Source organism: Portunus trituberculatus, chromosome 12 (assembly GCF_017591435.1).
Source record: "Portunus trituberculatus isolate SZX2019 chromosome 12, ASM1759143v1, whole genome shotgun sequence".
In the NCBI taxonomy this organism is placed as follows: domain Eukaryota; kingdom Metazoa; phylum Arthropoda; class Malacostraca; order Decapoda; family Portunidae; genus Portunus; species Portunus trituberculatus.
Window position 1 is genome coordinate 7,511,569 of NC_059266.1, and position 22,248 is coordinate 7,533,816.

The 22,248-nt window shown below is 44.9% G+C and overlaps 2 protein-coding genes across 2 annotated transcripts; one reads left to right on the top strand and one right to left on the bottom strand.

Moving 5' to 3' along the window:
• The first annotated feature begins 1,290 nt into the window (after positions 1 to 1,290).
• On the top strand, positions 1,291 to 6,815 carry LOC123502672 (RIB43A-like with coiled-coils protein 1). The gene is made up of 9 exons (XM_045251844.1): positions 1,291 to 1,500; positions 1,796 to 1,936; positions 2,170 to 2,291; positions 2,899 to 3,024; positions 3,659 to 3,773; positions 4,079 to 4,233; positions 5,220 to 5,292; positions 5,840 to 5,946; positions 6,365 to 6,815. The coding sequence occupies exons 1-9, from the start codon at positions 1,318 to 1,320 to the stop codon at positions 6,504 to 6,506; spliced, it is 1,164 nt and encodes a 387-aa protein (XP_045107779.1). The 5' UTR covers positions 1,291 to 1,317; the 3' UTR covers positions 6,507 to 6,815.
• Positions 6,816 to 6,933: 118 nt separating this feature from the next.
• Positions 6,934 to 12,247, bottom strand: LOC123502673 (four-jointed box protein 1-like). The gene is given in 8 exon segments (XM_045251845.1): positions 6,934 to 7,457; positions 7,460 to 7,682; positions 7,998 to 8,277; positions 8,458 to 8,658; positions 8,857 to 9,167; positions 9,170 to 9,424; positions 9,427 to 9,708; positions 11,741 to 12,247. Coding segments are annotated over 7 exon segments (1,647 nt in total). The 5' UTR covers positions 9,640 to 9,708; positions 11,741 to 12,247; the 3' UTR covers positions 6,934 to 7,293.
• Between the last annotated feature and the right edge of the window lie 10,001 nt (positions 12,248 to 22,248).

Here is a 22,248-nt window from a genome sequence, read left to right on the forward strand (position 1 = left end):
ACGCTGTAGTAGTAGTAGTAGTAGTAGTAGTAGTAGTAGTAGTAGTAGTAGTCGTGAGGTTCCTGTCGTTATTTCCTCGTCACATGTTCTGCACTGCCTAAGCCTACGATTATTTTTCCAGTGTTTTTTTTATTCATTCATTTTCTTTATTGCCCCGAGACGTCCCAAAGATCCATTCATCAGTCAGTAAATAGCCCGTATTCAAAAAGCCTTTGTATTTCGCTACGACCACTTTCTGAGGCCACAGAGACAACTAACCGGATTTTCAAGACAATTCTTCCTTTTAATAAAGTAGAAATCTTATCAATTCATTACGAGAACCATAGAAATACCCTTAATCCCTTCAGCACCATGACGTGTTTTCATAATCATTCTTTTTACTATTTGATGATTTTATACCGCTTCAGAAACGTTTGTGGGGAGTAAAATAGTTGATACCAATCTTTTGACCTCAATAAACCCTTTCTAATGTAAATAAAATCGTCTAATCATACTCAAAACTCAAGGTAAAAATGCGTCCCAGTACTGAAGGGGTTAAAAACACGAGTATCTTCAACAAGAGCCTTTGGAAAGCGTCTCAGAATACTACACTGCGTATCACTGCTCTCAAAAGATAAATAAATATAAACTATACGCCGTGTTTTCAAGAGTACTCCTGTTAATAATGTAGAAATCTTAGTCATTATAATCATAGAAACATCCTTAAAAGCCTCGTATAAATTTCAGAGCCTAGAGAAAGTAGCGTAGAGGATAGAGGGGATGCTAGAACTGTTTTGATTAGAATAACGGGCCCAGAATATTTATTACAAACCCTGACGCGTTTCCTTATTCATTTTGCTAACTATCTGGTGATTTTATACAGCTTCAGAAACTCATGTGGGGGATTAAAATAGTGAAGACTGTGGCCATTAATCTTCTAACCTCCATAAACTCTTCCTAACGTCAATAAAATGGTCTAATGGTACACAAATTTCAAAGTAAATATGTGTCTCAGTATTGAAGAGGTTAACTGCCTATTAGAAAAGCTGCCAGTAACGTGTGTGTGTGTGTGTGTGTGTGTGTGTGTGTGTGTGTGTGTGTGTCGCTCGAGGATGTGAGATAGAGATTATGAAAGTATTTGAGCGAGTGACGATTAGATAGCAAGTGGTCTTCATCCTGTCCTAGTACTCGTGCGACGCAAGACAAAAGAAAGCAATGTTAGTAGTAGTAGTAGTAGTAGTAGTAGTAGTAGTAGTAGTAGTAGTAGTAATAGCACCAAAACCATTATAAAAAAAAAAAACTTAAAAAAAATCCAACAGCATCATCAACAACAACAACATGCTATCCCCAACCACCACCACCACCGCCACCTCCAGTAGCACCACCACCACCACCACAGCCAGCGCCCTGCCGTCCTGGGTGCTGGAGGAGAGGGAGGCGGCGGGCATCAGACACCGCCGCCGCGTCCTGGAGCAGCGGGCACAAAGGATCCATGGCTTGCCCCGCGCCACTTCTATCGCGGTGAGTGGAGTTAGATTGCCTTACGTAAGATTAAATTCATGTTATATTTGTCCTTAATTCGGTAATAAGTGGGGGTGAATAGTAGATAACAAAATAGATAAAGAAAAATATTGTGGGAAGAGAAGTGTGAAAGATAGGGTAATAATATGGAAGACTGCAATTTATATCTATGAAAAACAAGCCATTGTGGAATATACGTGAAGTTACTGTTTTTGGGGGTGTGGAATGCAGTAATGCGTGGTAGACAGGTAAACGGCGCCCTATGACTGCAATAGCACGGTGCCTTCTGTTGCAGGTAGACGTGGAGGGCTTGAGTCAACAGGTGAAGGATCGACAAAGGGCATTGGAGAAGGATCAGAGAGAAGAGGAGGACTTCATGCGTCTGGCAGCCACGCAGGACCGCGCCGCAGTTCTCTTACAGCATCGCGAGAAGAAGGTGCTGTATTTCCCTTGATATCAGTTTATTATCAAATTGTTACGCTTACTTTTCGACCTAGCTTGATCTAATTTCTTTATATAGTCTCTAAGTTGCATTCTCTCACTCATTATTAACTATTTATTCACCCAGCTAACTTTTCTCTTCAATTACCAGTTCATCATTGACCTGAGCTTACTCCTGACCTATCCTACACTACCTTGACCTTGCCTAACCTAACGTGAATGCAACAGGCGGAGGAGGCGAGGCGGACTGACTTGACGAAATTCTGGCGGGAAGAACAGAGACCAGAGAGGAGAAGGGACGCTGACCTCGAATCTCATGAACACCTTACTTCTGCCCTTTATGAACTCAAGTAAGAGAGAGAGAGAGAGAGAGAGAGAGAGAGAGAGAGAGAGAGAGAGAGAGAGAGAGAGAGAGACTTAAGAACACCACAAATTCCACTATATCCTGTCAACCTATCACTAGGATCATGAAAACACACTTAGGAATTGGCAATAACTTCAAATCAAGTCTGTGAGAAGCTTGCAAGACAGAATACGCATAGATCGACCTACTTTACGACACTTTAATGAGCTGAAGTACTTACCAAATAGGCTCTGAGGTGTATCCAGCCCGCTATACAAGAGGAAGCTGGACTCCTTTCTGCCTGGGACTTTGCATCTTCACACTAGTTATCTCCTGTTAAAAATGTGCTTGTGGGCTCTGCATAATCCAGCTTGACCATCATGTCAGCAAATATAAAGTAACAAAAACATTTAATGAGCTGAATAGACGAAAAATAATAGGATCACCGGCTGAAGTCTGATCTGAAGGGTTAAGACAGGTAGAGCCAAGGAAAAGCTAGCCAAGAATCTTCAGAACGGTACTGAATGAATCTGCTTCGAAACAAGAATGAATGAGGTACCTCACAATATGACACAGTATTCTCTCTTCCTTGAGAATTCTCCCATGCCTTACAGATTCGAGGGAGAAGACTTGGGTAGAGGTGAGCGTGTGAAGGCACAGCGGAAGGAGGCGAAGGAGTGGTTGGAGCAGCAGAGACGAGAGCAGCAGTACATAGATCAGCAGGAGAAGGAGCAGGAGAGGTAAGGAAGGCGGAAAAAGGAAGAGGTTACAGGAAATGAGAGGGGAAAATGATATCTTTGGAAATATTAGTAAATTTCAATACAGCTCAATAAAAAAGAAAGTACTGTTTATGTGGAATCAGGAGAAGAAGAAGAAGAGGTTAGAAAGGCAGAAAAGGAAGAGTTTATAGGAAATGAGAGGGAAAATGAAAATATCTTTAGAAATATTAGTAAGTTTCAATACAGCTTAATGGAAAAAAAATACTGTTTATGTGGAATCAGAAGGAGGAGGAACGGTAAGGAAGGCGTGAAAAGGAAGAGTTTATAGGAAATGAGAAGGAAAATAAAAATATCTTTGAAAATATTAGTAAATTTCAATACAGCTTAATAAAAAGAAAGTGTTGTTTATGTGGTATGTGGAAAATACAACGTTTAAACAAACTAGGTGCCATTATGACCACGATGTTGCGACACCACCCAGAAGAAAATGAGAAAATAATAACAAATAGATAAACGAAAAAAAAAAATACATAAAAGTAGATAAGTAAATAACAGTTAATATGGAAGACTGCATCACTTACCCACACACTCGTTGGGGTAATGGTGGAGGGGAACTGTATATGCTTGATCTAATTCTTCTTTCCCGGTGTGTAAGGCGGCGGCAGCTGGAGTGTGCCGAGGCAGCGGAACAAGCGAGGCAGCTGGCACAGGCAGAGGAGCAGTGCCGCCTTGCCGAGCAGCTGGCACTCCAACGCTACAATCTGGCACTGGTAACTATCACTCACTCACTACTACTACTACTACTACTACTACTACTACTAGTACCACCAAAACTACTACTACTACTACCACTACTGCAACAACAACTACTACTACTACTATACTATTACTACTACTACCACTAATACTGCCACCACTACTACTACTACTACTACTACTACTACCACCACCACCACAACCACCATCACCACAACTACTACCACTACAACTATTACCCCTACCACCACCACTACCACTACAACTACTACTACTACACTACTAACAATAACACTGACCACAATATCTACCTATACAGAGTGAGGAGAGGAAAGCTACTGAGTGGGAGGAAAGACTAGCGCGTCGCGAGGCTGAAGACCAGGAAGTGCGCAATGCAGTCTTCGGAGCCTTGTTGACTGAGGAACCTACAGTGGCGCGCAGCTCACTAGGACCCCACAGGATAATCCCACACAGGTAAAGGTGGAAGGGATTGGTGAGGGGGAGGTGAAGGAACAGGTGAGGTTTATGGAGTATGTGTGTACAGTAGCGGAGTTAAGTTCATTGATTCGTCGCCATTATGAAGCATCGTTAGCTCTGGTTCGAAGGTTTGAGTAGGAGAGGAGAGAAAGGAGAGGAGAGGAGAGGAGAGAAGAGGACAGGAGAGGAGAGGAGAGGAGTGGACAGGTGAGGAGGACAGGAGAGGAGAGGGAAGGAGAGAACAGGAGAGGACAGGAGAGGAGAGGAGAGGAGAGGAGAGGGCTGGGGAGGAAAGGAGAGGGAAGGAGAGGAGAGGAGAGGACTGAGGAGGACAGGAGAGGGAAGGAAGGAGAGGAGAGGAGAGAAGAGGAGAGGAGAGGAGAGGAGAGGAGAGGACAGGGGAGGAAAGGAGAGGGAAGGAAGGAAAGTGAAGTAGAGGAAAGGAAAGGAGAGGAGAGGTGATGAGAGAAACGTGAGTGGTGAGATGAAGTGAGATGATAGATGGTGAAGTGACGTGGCAGCGGAACAGGCGAGGCGAGACTGACAGGTATAGAAGAGAGGTACTGTGATGGCTAGCTGACTAACGACCTAACTCACTAATTGACTAACTGAGTGACTAAAATGTTTGACTAACCAATGCAACCAAAACAACCAAATCACGTTTAGTGACACATTAACCCCTTCAGTACTGGGACACATTTTTACCGTGAGATTTGTGTACGATTAGACCATTAGACATTAGAAAAAATCTATGGAGGTCAGAAGATTAATGGCCAGAGTCTTCACTATTTTAATCCCCCACATAAGTTTCTGAAGCTGTATAAAATCACCATATAGTAAGCAGAAGGAATATGGAAACGCGTTATGGTACTAAAGGGGTTAAGGTAAAATAAGTAAGGTTAGTAGTGGTTAATTTAGACAGGTGAGATTATAATAGATTAGCTTAGAACACTGGCAGGTAACAACGCCTCTGCTTGCTACAGGTGGAAGGGCATGAGTGAGGCTGAGAGGCGGCAGATCCTGGAGGTGAGAGAGCGGCAGGTGGAGGAGAAAAAGGTGAGTTTGTTGTTGATTAGGGAGGAATAGAAGAGGGAGTTTGCTGAAGGGAAAAATGCGGTACACCTATCTCTCTCTCTCTCTCTCTCTGTCTGTCTTTCTCTTGACGACTTGGTGCTGAGAACAGATCAGGAGCAGTAGGAGGAGGAGGAGGAGGAGGAGGAGGAGGAGGAGGAGGAGGAGGAGGAGGAGGAGGAGGAGGAGGAGAGAGGAGGAGGAGGAAGACGAAGAAAATAAAAGTATATAAACAGCATCTCATTTCTATCTCTTATAATGAAGAATGGAATAGAGGAAAAGAAAAAAAACGTAGAATGAGAAGAAAAAGGGAGGAGGAAGAAAACGAAAAAAAAAAAAGAAAAATATCAGCTGCATCTGATTTCTTTCTCTTATATAAACAAATGGAGGAAAAAGAAAACTTTGTAGGAGGAGGAGGAGGAGGAGGAGGAGGAGAAGGAGGAGGAGGAGAAGAAGAAAGAGAAGGAGGAGGAGGAGGAGATAATAGTAAGGAGTTAACGTGTCACTTCAACTCTTCCCTCCTTCTCCGCAGCGGCAGAAGGAGCAGGAGCGGCGGGAGGAGGCGGCGTGGGCGGTGATAGCCAAGCAGACGGACAAGGCAGCGCTGTTGTCACTTCACCAGGCACACACCGACGCCAGGTAGACCTTATTAGTGGTGCCTCATGTCACTGCACCTGTCACCTGTCTTGTCACTTCATCTGTTGATTTTGTTTTGTCTTCATCTGTTTTTGCCTCTTCATTTTGTCTTGGCATTTCATTTTCTTGTCACTTCATTCTGTCTTGCCATTTAATTTTCCTGTCATTTCACTTTGTCTTGTCACTTCCTTTGTACTTCGTCACTTCAGTTGTTAGCTTAGGTATTGATAACGTTGCTTTGGGTTACGTTAGGTTAGGTTACGTTAGATTAATGTTAGGCTAGGTTAGGTAACGTTGCTTTAAGTTACATTAGATTAAGTTAGGATAGGTTAGGTAACACTGCTTTGGGTTAGGTTACGTTAGGTTAAATCACCAACCAAAATATAACAGTGGGGTAACAAGGCCATCATTGCATCTCCAGGCGTCGCGAGGAGCAGCAGGCGGCCACCAACACCCGCCTGGCCACGGAGCAACGGGAGAACAGAGATGCCGCCGCCAAGCTCGCCTCGCCGCCCCTCCCCTCCCAGGACTTCTACGGGAAATTCGGCGTGCATCCCAGATAGGTGGAAAGGTGGAGTAGTGGATAAATGGAATGCTGTCTTAGTGTGTCTGGTGTTTATTAGTTTGTTGTTTCCTTTTCAGTGTCTTTTCTTTTCTTTCCTTTTTTTTTCCGTTTGAAGATCCGTATGTGTTGCTGTTGTTGTTGTTGATCGGCATCCATAGGTTATTTAATTTATAGGCTTCACTTATTTTCCTATTTCTTCTTTCATGTTTTGTTTTCCCGTCAAATATTTACTTACTTGTCTTATTCTTTATCATTATTGTTACCGTTGTGTTTCCGTCAAACATTTACTTACTTATTTTTTATCATTATTATTATCATTGTGTGTGTGTGTGTGTGTGTGTGTGTGTTTATCATCCACGGCAGAACACCACATGTACTGGTTAGGTTTCCATGGCAACACGCAAGGATTACAAATATATGCAGTGTATCACTTGATGAGGTGTATTATTCACCAAAGCATTCAATAAGCAGCTTTTTCTTTAGTCGTCTCAACAGTTTACAAAAGGTAGAAAAAATATAACAATAACAATATTTACAACCACCACCAGACGCGAATTCTGAAAAGCTTAGCTCTCTCACCATGACATTTTCAAAGGCCACAGCGATAAAAAGACAAGTTCTGAAGACAGTTTTATCATATCAACACCGTAAAAATCGTGTTAATCGGTCACTAGACAAGTAAAAAGCACCCTTTAAAAAACCCGCCTCACTTCTAGACCCCTAGTGAACGTAGTGCAGAAGGTGGAACGCAGGAATCCTTCAATGTATAGTCCATTCTACCTTACTTAATTCCCACGCTTTCTAACACTCACACCCGCCGCTACAGCTTTCCGCGCACACTCCGCCACCCACGCCCGTACCTCCTGCAGGCGATCTGAGAGGCGGCTGAGGAAGGGTTGGTGGCGGAGGGGATCAGGGAGGAGGTACAGAAGCGGCTCATTGTCCTCGCAAACTCCACCAGCAGCTCATGTGGTTTAGGATGCGCGGAGAGTCCCAGAACTGCTCCTATCGTGGTCCTTCTGAAGAGACACATAGAGCGGAGGAGTTTTCGGTGGAAGGAGGCGAACCGTGTGGCCTGCGTCGGGTCTCCATTGCCGTAAAGGACAGAGTACCCATCCACCAGCCCTGACTCGTTGTCCAGCAGCCAAAGTCCACCTGTGGCTCTGTTTAGTACCTTTGAGGGGAAGCGAGGTGGTGTTTAGGCAGAGGGAGTGAAGGGAGTGGAGGGTTGGGGTGATGGAGGAAGAGCAGAGAAGTGGTGAGTGAGGAAGGAAGGAAGGAAGAAGGAAGGAAAAATGGAAGACGAGAGAGAGAGAGAGAGAGAGAGAGAGAGAGAGAGAGAGAGAGAGAGAGAGAGAGAGAGAGAGAGAGAAATACGTACAAAAATAACAGCAGAATATTCAAACAACAATACAGGCAACATATACAATTCAAATAACAACAACAACATCCCTTCCCACCCCAGTCAATATCCGCGCCACGCCCTTACCAGATTATGCACAGTTCCCACCAACACATCGGGCCGCCCTTCTCCTTCCGCGGCGTCCAGCATGTAAGCAACCCGGTCATAGTTCGCCGTCAGGAAGTCAAACAGCAGCAGGTCACTCCACTGCAGAAGACGCACCAGCTCGCTCTCCGACACGTCCCTTAGTTGTGGGTGATGTGAGCGTTCTCCAGCGCCTCCGTCAGTGCCCCAGGTGTCCTCAGTAGCCATCCCCAGCGTTGTGTTAGTGGCGAGGGCGTGGTGCAGGCTGGCTGGCATGTAGTCCCTGGGAAAGAAAAGGATGTCATTGTTTTTGAGGTTTTCGAGGTTGTTTGACTATTCTTCGTTTTCAGGATTCTAGACAGTTTAACAAGGTCGTCTGTAGTGTAAAAAAATGACGATAATAATAAAGGTGAGTCAACACAAATACCCCATCGTCTCCTCGTCATAACACAAACGCACTCACCGCACCAGGTCAGGCAGCCACGGGGTGAGGACCACCACCGGAGCGGCACCCCAGCCCGCACGCTCCATCTGTGGCGCCGCGGCGGTCCAGCGGGGATGATCTGGCCGGGCGAGGGTGGCGGGAGGCACTCGGCTGATCTGCAGAAGCCGCGCCAGGTAGAAACTGAGCACTTCTCCAAGCAGCAGGTGGTCATCAGGGTACCTGTGGGGAGGGACGCCTGTGTCACCACCACCTCCTGCACCACACAGCAGAGTAACAGATCAAGTGAGATACGCACCAGGTAATAGCAAACAGGTAACAGTGTCGTCGTGTGCTGCAATATTGCCATAACCTATCGTTGCCTGAACCACCACAGAACCACGCCCTCTACTATACCAGCTTCCTTTGGGGCAGCCTCACCTGTACCGGGCGCACGCCGCCACGCTGCCGGAGAACCTCACCCACTGGTTCTTCGGGCGGCCGCAGCGCTCCCAGCTCGGGTCCCGCAGCTCCGTCACTTTCCGGGACCTGAGCTGCCACAGGAGGCGCCCCACGTCCTCGTCACTCATGCCGGGATCCTTCAGCTTTGCTTCCACGTCCGGCGAGAACATCACCCCGTCCCGCACCACCTCCAGGCCTTCGCGACCCACCAGGCGGAGCGGCGGTAGCGGCAGCTGAGCCCACGACGCCCGCATCACCGGTGTCCTGAAGGTTGTAGCCTCCTGTTCCTGCGGCGCCTGCTCTCCTGCACCTGCGCTCCCGCCCCGCCACCTGCACCGTCGTCTTTGATGGAGAAGTCAAAGTAACTCATGTCAAACTCCGGATTGTACTCGTACTCCTCGTCCTCCTCGTAGTCCTCGCTCATCACCAGCTCCTCATCGTCCTCCTCGTCCTCGTATTCGTCCAAGGCACTGTCGCTGTTGTAGCTGTCGTCCATCCTGAACAGCTGCCCCTCGTCTTCTGCTGTCCTCTCGTCGCGGCCCAGCTGTATCCTGGGGGACGCGGGGCCGCCTGCAGCAGCACAAAGGCCACGAGGCAGAGCAGCAGCACCGCCAGGACACACACGGCCAGGCTGACGAGGCGCTGCAGGCGGTACACGGGCCAGGACTGCGGCAGGTAGCACCGGGAGGGAGTGGTCGCAGGGCCCCGCCACCCCCTCCACATGGCGGGGCGGATGGAGGGATACTCAGCAGCAGCCAGCATGAGGGGGCAGCTTACGAGCGGCTCATGGCGGGCCGGGGCGTCTGGCGTGTGTCAGCCATAGCCTTCTGCCTGTTGGAGAGAGAGAGAGAGAGAGAGAGAGAGAGAGAGAGAGAGAGAGAGAGAGAGAGAGAGAGAGAGAGAGAGAGAGAGAGAGAGATTCCTGTTACTTTGATGATTTGTCTCCCATGCCTATGTTGTACTGCACAAGTACATATGAACCTCCTTCCTCTCTCACCCCCACTCCCCCGCCATCATCCATCCCTTATCATAAGCAGAGGCGGTCTGAATGTGGCTAACCACCACTCACTCAACAAAGATAATTATAATTATCTCTGCAGCGTTTCAAAATAGCGCTCTTCTCACTCACAATGTAGAATCTCTATCAAACTATGACCAGAAACACACACAAAAAAAAACTCTTGAAAAGCCCAAACTTTTCATTAAAGCTTGGTGAAAGTAAAAATGAGACACCATACTGTTTCAGAAAGTAGTCTCAAAGCTTCGAATCTGGTTGCAACTGGTTCACTCCACCCGGTTGCTACCCAAGGTTCCAGAGCAGAGGTACGGTTGTGTTGTGCTTTTGTTTCCGTCTCCGCCCATTCCCTTCCTTTGTTACGTGTGAGTGTTTGGCCTGTTTGCTGTTTACTGAACATTGCAATAGACTGTTCTGGGAGGTGTTTGCAGGACTGTGTGTAGGCATAATTAACAGACAGCAAGGGTTTACATTCCTACAAGACCTTTTCTTGCTTACTTTTAGGGCTATCAGTGTGTGTTGTAGAGGTTATCGAGGGTGTTCCAACAATTCTACTATTTTAAAAGGGGTTATTTGAAGTTTTGAGTTTTTTTAGAGTGATTTCGTGATTCTAGGCAGTTTAACAAGGTCCAGTGGAAGTTTAATCCTTTCAATACTGGGACGCATTTTTAACTTGAGTTTTGTGCACGATTAGATCATTTTATTGATATTAGGAAGCGTCTACAGAGGTCAGAAGATTAATGGTCGCAGTCTTCACTATTTTAATTTTTAGATTTTTTTAGATTTTTTTGTTTTTTCTCTTTCTACTTTCCTCTTAACAGGGCCTGGCAACCAGCGGGATTTTTTTTTTCCAACACTTTGTTTGCCCTTGGCCAGTGCCCTTGTAATGTAAAAAAAAAAAAAAAAAGTTTCTGAAACTGTATCAAATCACTAAATAGTAACAAAGATCAATATGGAAACGTGTCATGATACTGAAGAGGTCAAAGGGTGACAAGTGGCAACATGGGAGTTGATTCAAGCGACAAAACATCACAGGAAGCCACTGTCGCTACTCCTGATCCCCAGCTGTTCTGTGATTCTATTATTTATCTATTTATTTATCTTAATCGCGTCTGGTCTTCCCGCGGTCCTTACTGAGCTCAGGATTTATTCGTTTACTTATTCATTCATTTTGTTTTTTAATGTTAAGAGGTCCTCTGGTTATAAGAACATATATGAAGACTTTTGTTCCCTTCATATACAACACTCCGTAAACTACAGTGGCCTTTGGGAAATAAATAACGGATGCGATTTGGATGTAGAAGATAGATAACTGAACGGATACAGATAATGCCCTGACAATTATTGGGAAAGGGCGTCATGATACATAAGCAGTTGTAAGACGTGTGGACGAAACAAACCCAAACTCGTGAAGAAAGTGATAAATAGACAGACATATATACATACAAACAGACAGATGAATAGATAGATAGGTATTTAGGTAGGTAAATGAATGGAAGGATGGATACAGTAGATGGATAAATAGGTAGATAGGTGAATGGATATATATATATATATATATATATATATATATATATATATATATATATATATATATATATATATATATATAAACAAATAGTTATGTAGGTAGATGGATAGATTAACAGATGTAGGCAAATAGATAGATAGATGACAAAATAAAATAAACAGGTAGACATATCGGTAAAATAATAACCACAAATAAAAAAAAAAATAAAAACAGAAGCCACCACACACACACACCACAAGCCAACCCGTGCACCAGCAGAGCCAAACACATCCTATCCTGCCCTCCCGTCACCAAACACCACCAGCCACCCCACTCACCAGCCACTCTGCACCGCCAGCCACGGCACCGCAACACTGCAACACTTCAGGAGAGTCAGATAAAGCGAAGCCGAGTTAGAAATGGCAGAGAAACGAAGAATTGACCCCACCCTCAGGAAAGAGAGGAAGTTACTGAGGGAGTGAGGGCGGAGCATGTGTTTGAGGGAGGGAGGGACTGGCTGGCTGGTCGCTGGTGGCTGGCTGGGGGTCTCTCTCTCTCTCTCTCTCTCTGGTTTTCGCTCACTCGTCTCCGCCACTCCCGTCTTTGTGGTTTGTGGGTGTTGGTTTAATTGTTGTTCTTGTTACCTTTGATGTTTGTGTTCTATTACTACTAATAATACTTCTTCTACTCCAGTGTGAGGCAAGCATTCTTTGAGTTACGACAAATAAACTAATCAATCAGTTAGGAAAGGTATAGAAGACTTATTATATATCTGTCTATCTATTACCATCTAGCATTGTACGGTATGTCTGTATATGTATAGCTTATCCGTCTTTCTATCTATCCGTCTATCTGTTTATTCGTCAATGTTTATCTATCTACCCATCTATCTGCCTATTCGTATATCTATCCATCAATATGTCTGTTTGGTTTATTCGTCTATCAATATCTGTCTGTCCTTCACCCTTGACGCAACCACTTCGATTAGAAATGTCAATAGTTACCATAAACGAAACAACACTGGTCACGTAGAACTCTTGTCTGTTGAAACCTTCCTATGTAACCACCACAGCACCACACATGTATTCCACACCACACTACCACTCTCACCTCACCCCGTCACTCATACACCGCCCCCCACTCATAAAGGCAGCGTAACACAAGCACGTCACACTAATGATAACTGCGCCTGCTCGTAACATTATGACGCGCCGAGTGAATGAGCGAAGCATTTTGGCGCAGGACGAGAGAGAGAGAGAGAGAGAGAGAGAGAGAGAGAGAGAGAGAGAGAGAGAGAGAGAGAGAGAGAGCACTTCCAAGAAAATTTCCTTATAATGAAATTTATAGAAGAAAATTTTCAAGGAAATTAAAGAAATTTAAGAAAACCCGGCTTTGTCACGGAATATATATATATATATATATATATATATATATATATATATATATATATATATATATATATATATATATATATATAAGCACCCAAAACACATTTTTAACACCCCAAACACCCTGCAAAACTACCACCCATACTCAAAAAACATCCCAAAGGTGTCCCCAAAAACAGCAAAATGCATCATAAAGAACAATTAAAATTACAAGGGAGACTTAGCTAATTATCGTGGCTTGACTGCTGCTCCTTTTCTGCTTACTAGTGATGGGCGAACCGAGTACTTTCTGCAAACCGAGTATTTCGGTATTGATTACACTGTGAAACCGAGTAAACCGAGTACGAAATGATTACTTTTCACTAACCTAACTTAACGTAAGGGAGAGAATCGTGTAAGAAAACTAATCTCTTGGTGTAGTTAGACTGAGGTTTTTAACTTCTTCTGTACAAGGTAGGCCGTATATCATGAGACCATGTTTCACTTGACTTTCAATGTTATTATAATATGAGAATGTGAATTACGTGCATGCACTTATAGTTGACATTAGCAGATAATTTCTTTCTTGATATAACTAAAATAGAGAAAAGTAATAGTATAATGGATATAGAATGCCAGAAGCTTATCATAGCGGGGCTCAGCGTCACGGGTCTCCACCCTCCTGCCTCTACCTCCTTACTCCTCCTCCTCTCTTCTTCCTATAACTCCTTACCCCTCCTCCATCCACTTCCCTCTCATTCCTTTCTCTCTCTCTCTCTCTCTCTCTCTCTCTCTCTCTCTCTCTCTCTCTCTCTCTCCTAAAGGTCATGTCATATTACTTGACCCTGTTTTATTCCACTTCGACCAATAGAGTTGCCTCCTTTTCGCTCCTTCACTTTCCTTCCAATCTCCCCATTGATGAGAGAGAGAGAGAGAGAGAGAGAGAGAGAGAGAGATCATGTCCGTCACCCCACCCTCCATCTCTCTCTCTCTCTCTCTCTCTCTCTGTTTTTTTTTTTTTTTATTGTGGGTAACGTCTCTACCCGTCTTTATTTATTAGGCATCACAAGGTGTGAAGGCAGCTGCCCCCGCCTTGCCGCAGCCTGCTGTGACGTAGTACAACCTGTGTGTGTGTGTCAGGGAGACGGCTGGCTGATATGATGCTAACGCTGCCAACGGAAACTGCGAAACTGGCTAACTGCTAGTGGTGGGCAAGTAATACCGGTACCAGCCTTAACGGTACTGTACCCCATAACGAAAGATAAAGGCAACACACACACACACACACACACACACACACACACTATCACACACACACACACACACACACACACACACATCCGAAGATCGCTCTATGTGACCACTTTCCCTTCCAACACCCTCCAGCTGGGAGCTGGGTGTCAGTGGTTCCAGCTGGTGGGCTCCCTCATAACGAAAGATAAGGCAACACACACACACACACACACACACACACACACACACACACACACACACACACACACCCACACCCACGGGCCTGGAGCCAGGTATCGGCCTGGGTCCAGCCGGGGATGGGGGGTCGGCCTTCCCTTGATGACGTCACATTTATTCGTTACGCAAATCATTTTGAAAATGAGGATTCCCAAAAAGGCAGCTGGACACGAATGTTATAAAAATTCTGACTCGTTATCAATCGAAACTAACTTCTAAAATACAAAAACATTGCCGAGAAAAGGAATAATAAAAATAGCTCAAAAATATACTAAATAAAGTATTAGAACTTCGACTTGCTTAAACACAATTTCAAAGCCCACCAATTTCATTCAACTGAATCGATAACGTTTTTCAAAAATTATGACTATCATTTCGATATATCAAAACCTGGCAACTCGCCCTATTAGAAAAAATAATATTTAAAAATGACGTTGTTTACAATATTAACAGGACTACATATCATTCTTAAAGTCCACATCTTTAACTTCTCAGGAGCCTTGCACACTTTTCTCATGATAAACCATCTTTTGAAAACACAAACACTTCGCTACAACCTCAAATAAAAAATCACAGATAGCGGAGGTAAAAATTTTAGCGTATTTTGGCCCTCCCATTCAAGTCATAAACACCCTCTACATCACCGTACTTCACTCAACTCAAGCATGGAAGACACGTAAAACACTGCGAACTATCATTAGAAACCCTTAAAAGGCACTTGTGACTCGAAATAAATGAACTGAGACAAATATAAATAATAGTGGAAGTCGAGCATCTGGGACCGGCATTTTGGGCGGGAGCTGGTGATGACGTCACAGCCTGGGGCTCGTGACGTCATGGGTAGGACTGCTTCTTCTCACTGAGCCTCCATAGCACACAAATCAGGTAATTGTGGGTATATCTCAACAACTGACATGAAAGATTAGGCCTATGGATCCACTTTGTGACCTGTCTGGCCTGTAATGAGTGAGAGATGAGGCAGATAATGGCTAAGAGAGGCGGCTGGTCAGGGGATCGGTTTGTTTACGTTTTCAAGATTTGAATTATTTGTTTTTTATAAGTATGTGCAGGTGTTAGTTCACTGATATGTTGTCCTGGAGGTTACCAACGTTAGGTTATGACATGGCACCACCGTGAAATGATGAGTTACACCAATATATTACTTACGTTAGCCAAAGACTGCTCGGCGGCGGCTGTCCGTGTCACTAGCAGGCACCCACACTCCACTGTCCACTTTGTGTCCTCAACCAAGTTTAAATAGTTAACCTCTGATTACTGAGAGGCTACACACACAATATTCTCTTCGCTACTATAGATATCACTATTATCGGTATCTTCATCTCCACCACTCACTGTCCCTCACGCAAGCGCCTTGTCCTGCCAAGTGCAGCGCGGCTCTCGGACTGGTGGGCAAGTTCCGGTACCAGTACCAGCCTTAACGGTACTGTACCGGTAAATAACCGAAACGGTACTGAGCAAATTGTATACAGCGAGCGGTGATGGGTAAGACGGTAACATTGAGTCATTCTCACTAGGATTAAGTGTACGAATATTACAGACAAGCCCAAATTACCTCATCCTGCTTAGGAATCGAACGCGGGGCCTCTCAGTTGTGTGAGGAAGGTGTCAAGTCAACTGTCAGCATCCCTATAGATTTGGTCATTCGTCCTTGACGGCTGAGGCCGTTAGGGGTAGTTAGTGCCGTTATTTTTCATCAACCGTGGCATAGTGCTGCATCATTTTATGTCTGTCTGTCTCTGATATATATAATGCATTACCAAATTTTCATCATATTGATTATCTTCTTGTGTATGTAGTATGTATGTATGTATGCATGTACTCATGATAATAAAAACAAAATAATTGTGGTCAATGGTCAATACTCATTGACCACAGCTGTGTGATTTGCTTTATGTAGATAGAAATGATAAATGCTAGATGTTTAAATTGGCAATTTCCAATACACACACACACACGTGTGTGTGTGTGTGTGTGTGTGTGTGTACTGGTACAGTACCGGTAGTATCGGTAACGGTTTCATTTGTACCGGTACGTACCGGTACTGAAATTAGCGGTACTTGCCCACCACTACTAACTGCCAACTGTGAACTGACTGAGTAAGCCTACTCGTCGTGTACTCGTACAGGTCTCTCTTTCCTTCACCCAAGCCCGTGTGTTGGACTGTTGGCACTGTTAGGCTTGTTCTTAGGAATTGGACTATTCCATTAATGTCTGGGTGGTTGTGCGGCATGCACCGCCGCCTTCACCAACAAAATACCGAAAAAAAAAAAAATCTTTAGTCTTTAGTTTGAAGGCCTGTATTACATTTTCAACGCATAAATTGAACATGTAATTGAATTATGAAAACCAAGTAAACCGAGTAGTACTCGGACCAAAACTGCCATCCTTACTGCTTAGCTTTCTTTCTTCTTCACTTGGTCACTGGTGCTAGAGACTCTGCCTTCTCTCACACCAGTCACTTAGAAAGACAATGCAATGCAAACAGGACAATCTTTGGTATCTTTTAATTCTCATTTACAAATATGTAAAAATGTACATAATATACATTATTTACAAATGAAACTGCTATATTTACAAATCAAATGTGAAGGGAAGGTGCTGCCCCGCGGTGCATGGGGGGGACAGCAGCACCAGCACTGCTTGGCTACAGCAGCGGCGGGGCGGGAAAGAAAAGCAAACGCTGAATTCCTTACGGCCAATCGCACAACACAAAAGTAACACAAAATAACACGGGTAAATAACCAGAACTTGTAGCACGTAAAGAGTATCATAAAGGCAGCAGCTATCCATGGCAACCTTCAGGATGAAACAAGCAAACTCAAACCAAGTTCCTCTGAAACACAAGCGACACAGCAAAACACCAACGCAAACACAACGCAACATCACCGTATGTACAGCTGCCAATCCCGGCACTTCAAGAGTGATACATGTGTTTATGGCTTACAAAATTGAGTATTCATTCAGTGGTTACAGATACGAGGTCTTTAGAAAGTACAAAACTCCTCCTACCCATTAATTCCTACCTTCCTTGTTACACACACTGGAAGATGAGTATTTGTGTTCATTCAGTCCTCCCTCAAAGCCTTCCTCCAAAGGGACACTTGAGACTCTGGCACACACAACACTTCACTCCCTCATCAGGACACCTTTCAGGTGCCACACATGATCAGTCAGGTTGTCAAAGGTAGTGTTTTGCTTTCCCTCTGGCGATACATAAACCTTCTGTCAATAAACTCATGAAAACACTCACAAAAAACCTCAACTACCAGTGCAGCCTGTCGAGTGTCCAGGACGATGCAGTGAAATAATTGTGAGCCTGACCCTTCATTCCTTAAACAGACGCTACAAGGAACCTGCCAATTGGTACCTAGCGTTAACCATAACAATAATAAATAGAAGTGAATATATCAGTTAACCTTATTGTCTTGGGCATGGCGAGGGAGACCCAGTCCGTCCCTCACTCAGCTACAGACTCCTTACACTACAGCAATGCCCCACGCCACACCACCATGCCACACACACACACACACACACACACACACACACACACACACACACACACACACACACACACACACACACACACACACACACACACACATGAACGGTGCATTCTGTACGCTTAGGTTAAGTTAGTATATAATCATTGAGATATGACATGGAAGAGTAAGAAGAGAATCCAGTGATATGTGTGTCCCGTTTCAATGGGAGTCCAGTGGTGCAACACACACACACACACACACACACACACACACACACACACACACACACACACACACACACACACACACTCACACACATACACACAAGCAGTCTAGGTCCAGGATTGGGTATGGCACTGCCTTGCCCTCACAGCAGCATCACAATAATGTCCCAGCACACCACAGCAAAGCAACACACAGCTGCCTCTGCCCCACAAACAAAAAGCACCCTGCAAAAAAAGTAATAAATAAATAAAACATCCCATAAAAAGAAGGAAAAAAAGGCAAAATATAGCTCAGCCTTGAATCTCCAGGTGCGCTGCACTCCACTGCTGACACGACCAATCCAAAGAGTTCCACACGAAAGATGCGAGTATTCTGGGGTATCACAATGGGATATGTGGCTTGTGATGCTTGTCTCGGCTTGGCTCAAAACAGACTCATCACACTGTCATAGTCATTAGCAGGACTTTAGCACCTCACTCTACATACAAAGCTCGAAACACAACAAAGGGAGTATTATTTCCGATGCTAGCGTTAAATATAATGTATAACTAAACACAAGAAAGCTTCAATGTAGCCCAAGGGATCTGAATATTGTACCAGACCTACATGGACAAACTCAAGCCTTTCTGAACACAAGTAATTCTGCAAAACAAAAGCAATGACAACAAAAGCAACGCACACAGTAAGGTCTGACGTCTGAGGAGTGACTAACTGGCCACTTCCTCCTTGATATGTGACATGGGAACCAATATAACAATCAACACACTCAAGACACTTGCATCAAACCCGAATGAATTAATAGCAAGACACTTTTACCTGTGACTTAACTGTTTAAATGAGACAACCTCACTTCAAGCATCCATTCTGCATAATAGGAGACTTTTAGCTGTAACCGAGGTGAAATATGTTAAGCCTTCACTCAACTCAGCTTAATGAGATATCAACATGACAGTGACAATAGATACATCTCAATGGTCTAAGAGGACAGCACTCTAAGATATGTCCGTTAGGTACAGAGTGAGCCAGTTGTGTGCTGTGGGGCAAGTGTTCCCAGGCGTTGTGTTGCCTCGGGAAGTGTCACGCTGTTATCACCTTGGTGGGTTACATTTTGATGAACAGACTGAAGTGAACATTGAAGTGAAGATTCTAACTTGTGTTCTTCACCTTCACATCCACCACTCCCACAGTGCAGGGTATTTCTGAATCAAATATAACACTACTTGACAACCTCTTAGCCTTTGAGAGAGATGCAGTTAAGTAGTGTTAGAACTAAAATAATCAAATTCCCTTCAGTGATGGGTTTGGGTCAGTGATGATGAATGTGAGTTAGACTTGTGCAGATACTCAGGTGAACATATCAAGCAGCACAGGTGGCAAGACAAGGTGTGCTGCAGCCAGCCCTCCCTGCCATCTGGTCACCTGGGGGCTGGGAATACCACACAGGTGCTTGCCTCACCAACACACACCTGGTCCCTTGTCATACAGATACAAGGCAAGGCCGTCTGACGCTACATCCTCTAGCACGCACGGCACACACGCATGCACACACATTGTTCTGAGGCCACAGATGCAGTCTCCCGCGCCTGGTGGGGCGAGCACTGGCCAGGAAGACACCCTCGGCTGGACCAACACAGAGGCTCCCCTCGGGAAGCTGCTATGTGTGTAATGAGAGATGGCGCTACGGTAGACACTTGCTATCACCACAGAAACATCTCAGACAAGCCTCAAAGCAGCTATTTAGTGCATATATATTCATATATATATATATATATATATATATATATATATATATATATATATATATATATATATGTATGTATAGTATAGTATGTATATCAATATACTAGAAAGGCCACTACACTGTAGTGGTTCTCACAATGAAATTAGATAATGAAGAACAAGTTTTCTCTTCTATGTATGAGGTAAAAGAGTATGTAGTAGTTATTTGTTGTCTCTGGTTTACTACAATAGGTGTTAATTTCCTTTGCCTCGACAAGCAACACTAGGTAGTGCCACTGCCAGCCAGCCATGTAGTGCTGGCCTGGCTTAGCCTCACTGGTTTGTAACTTTGCAATCACAGTGTGTTTGGAAACGCTGGTTCAAGAGAATCAAGACAGGTCACTTCATTCATCTGGTTTTCTTTTTTTTTCTACGTTTTCACTGCTAGATTTCTGATATTTTCCTTTCCTTATAACTAGACTAGATTATAGTTAGCTTTTATCACCATTACATAATAGAGTAACAAAGGTACTTGATATGTGTACCTGTGGCTACCTGTGACACACATACTACACAAGGTGAACATTGTAATGAATGCACCAACAGCCTCTAGGAAGTACCTCTTGCACCCTTCACGGGGACTGGAAGAAGGTACACACACACACACACACACACACACACACACACACACACACACACACACACACACACACACACACACACACACACACACACACACACACACACACACACACACACACACACACACACACACACACACACACACACACACTCAATTCTGTATTCTCAAACACTTTCTCTTGTCACATCTTCAAGCAGGCAACAAGACAATTACTAAGGTTTTCAGGGGTCGTCTTTTCTGACTGATGATGCAGAATTCTTGTCAAGCCCCTCCCTCCAATCCTGAGACCACCACTGATGACCTCCAATAACTCCCACTGCAGCCTGTTGGTGGTGATGACAAGGTGCTGAAATGTTTGAGAAATACGAACTCTCTCTCTCTATCTTACACTCACACTCACACTCACACACACACACACACACACACACACACACACACACACACACACACAGTTAAAGACTACACAAGAGAATGCCACAAATTTGACAGTAGTATTGGTCTGATGCGGACTTAAATCACTACCACCACCACCACCACCATCACCACTCACGCACCCCAAGCCTTAGTTATACACATTTTATCGCCTTCCCTCCCCTCTAAGCTACTGTGGCTGAGATGACTCCACACACAGCCCCAGCAGGTTACCGTGGGAGTGGCTGTGTCTGGGGGTGGTGGTTGAGTGCGGGTGGGCTGGTGAGGGAGTCGTGGTGCAGCTGTATGTTCTGTTTCATGCCGTGCTCCTTGATGCCGTTCAGCTGTCTGACGTGGTGCGGGTGGCTGCTGTGCTGGTAAGTCCCCTTCTGTGCCGCCAGGAGGGGGTTCGTGGCGTCGGCGGCAAACATCTTGTCCCCCATCTTGCCGTAGAAGGCCGAGGTGGACTCATACATGGCGCTGTTGTCGGTGTAGATGTTCCCGTCGTTGTAGGTCCCGTCGCTCTCCTCCACCTCATCGATGGGGCCCTGGTATACCGACCCACCCCCGTACATGTCTGGCAGGCGGCCAGGGCTGTAGTCGCGGGCTAGGCGGGGCGCTCCGGGAGCCCCCATCATGCGGGAGCCACTCAGTCCCTGCAGCCCTTGTAGACCCACCCCGATGGAACCCAGGGAGTCGCCGGAGTCCTTGCGCAAGGGAGGCGTTGCTGGGATGATGAGGTCGCTGGGTGGAGGTGGGAGGTCATCGCCACTGCTGCCACCGCCACTGCCACTGCCACCCAACACATCAAAGTCGCCGGTGTTAACGCCTCGCTTGGGTATGGATGGAGATGCCTTCCTCTTGTTGAGGTGGCGAGGCAGGGAGCCAGTGGTAATCTGTGGGGGAGGGACCTGGTGGTGATCTGCTCTCTTGGGACTTTTGTTTTTTTATGCAAGAGAAGCTGGCCAAGGGCAACAAAAAAAAAAAAAAAAAGGCCCACAATAAAAAAAAGGCCCATGATGAAAAGAAAAGGCCCATGAATAAAAAGAAGGCCCACAAATTGATAAAAAAAGGCCCACTTACACATGTTCTTCACCCTAAAGGCAGCCTCACCTCTTGGTCTCTTCTAGTTCAATAATAGACTTACTTAACTTGGCCAGCTTAAATTTAATCCTTTCTCTTTTTTTTTTATGCAGAAGGGAAGCCAGACAAGGGCAACAAAATATTAAAAAAAGGGCCAACTTGAGTGCTGGTTCCCTTAAAGAGTAATAAAGAATTAGCCAAAAATTAAGGAACAAATGTCTTGAAACCTCCCTCTTAAAAGAAGTCAAGTTGTAGGAAGACAGAAATTTTGACCTCCAAAAGTACTGAACTTGTCTAGCTGCAGTTCAATCAGTCAGTTAACCCCTTCAGTACCATGATGCATTTCCATATTCACTGTGCTTACTATTTGGTGATTTTATACAGCTTCAGAAACTCATATGGGGGATTAGAATAATGAAGACTGT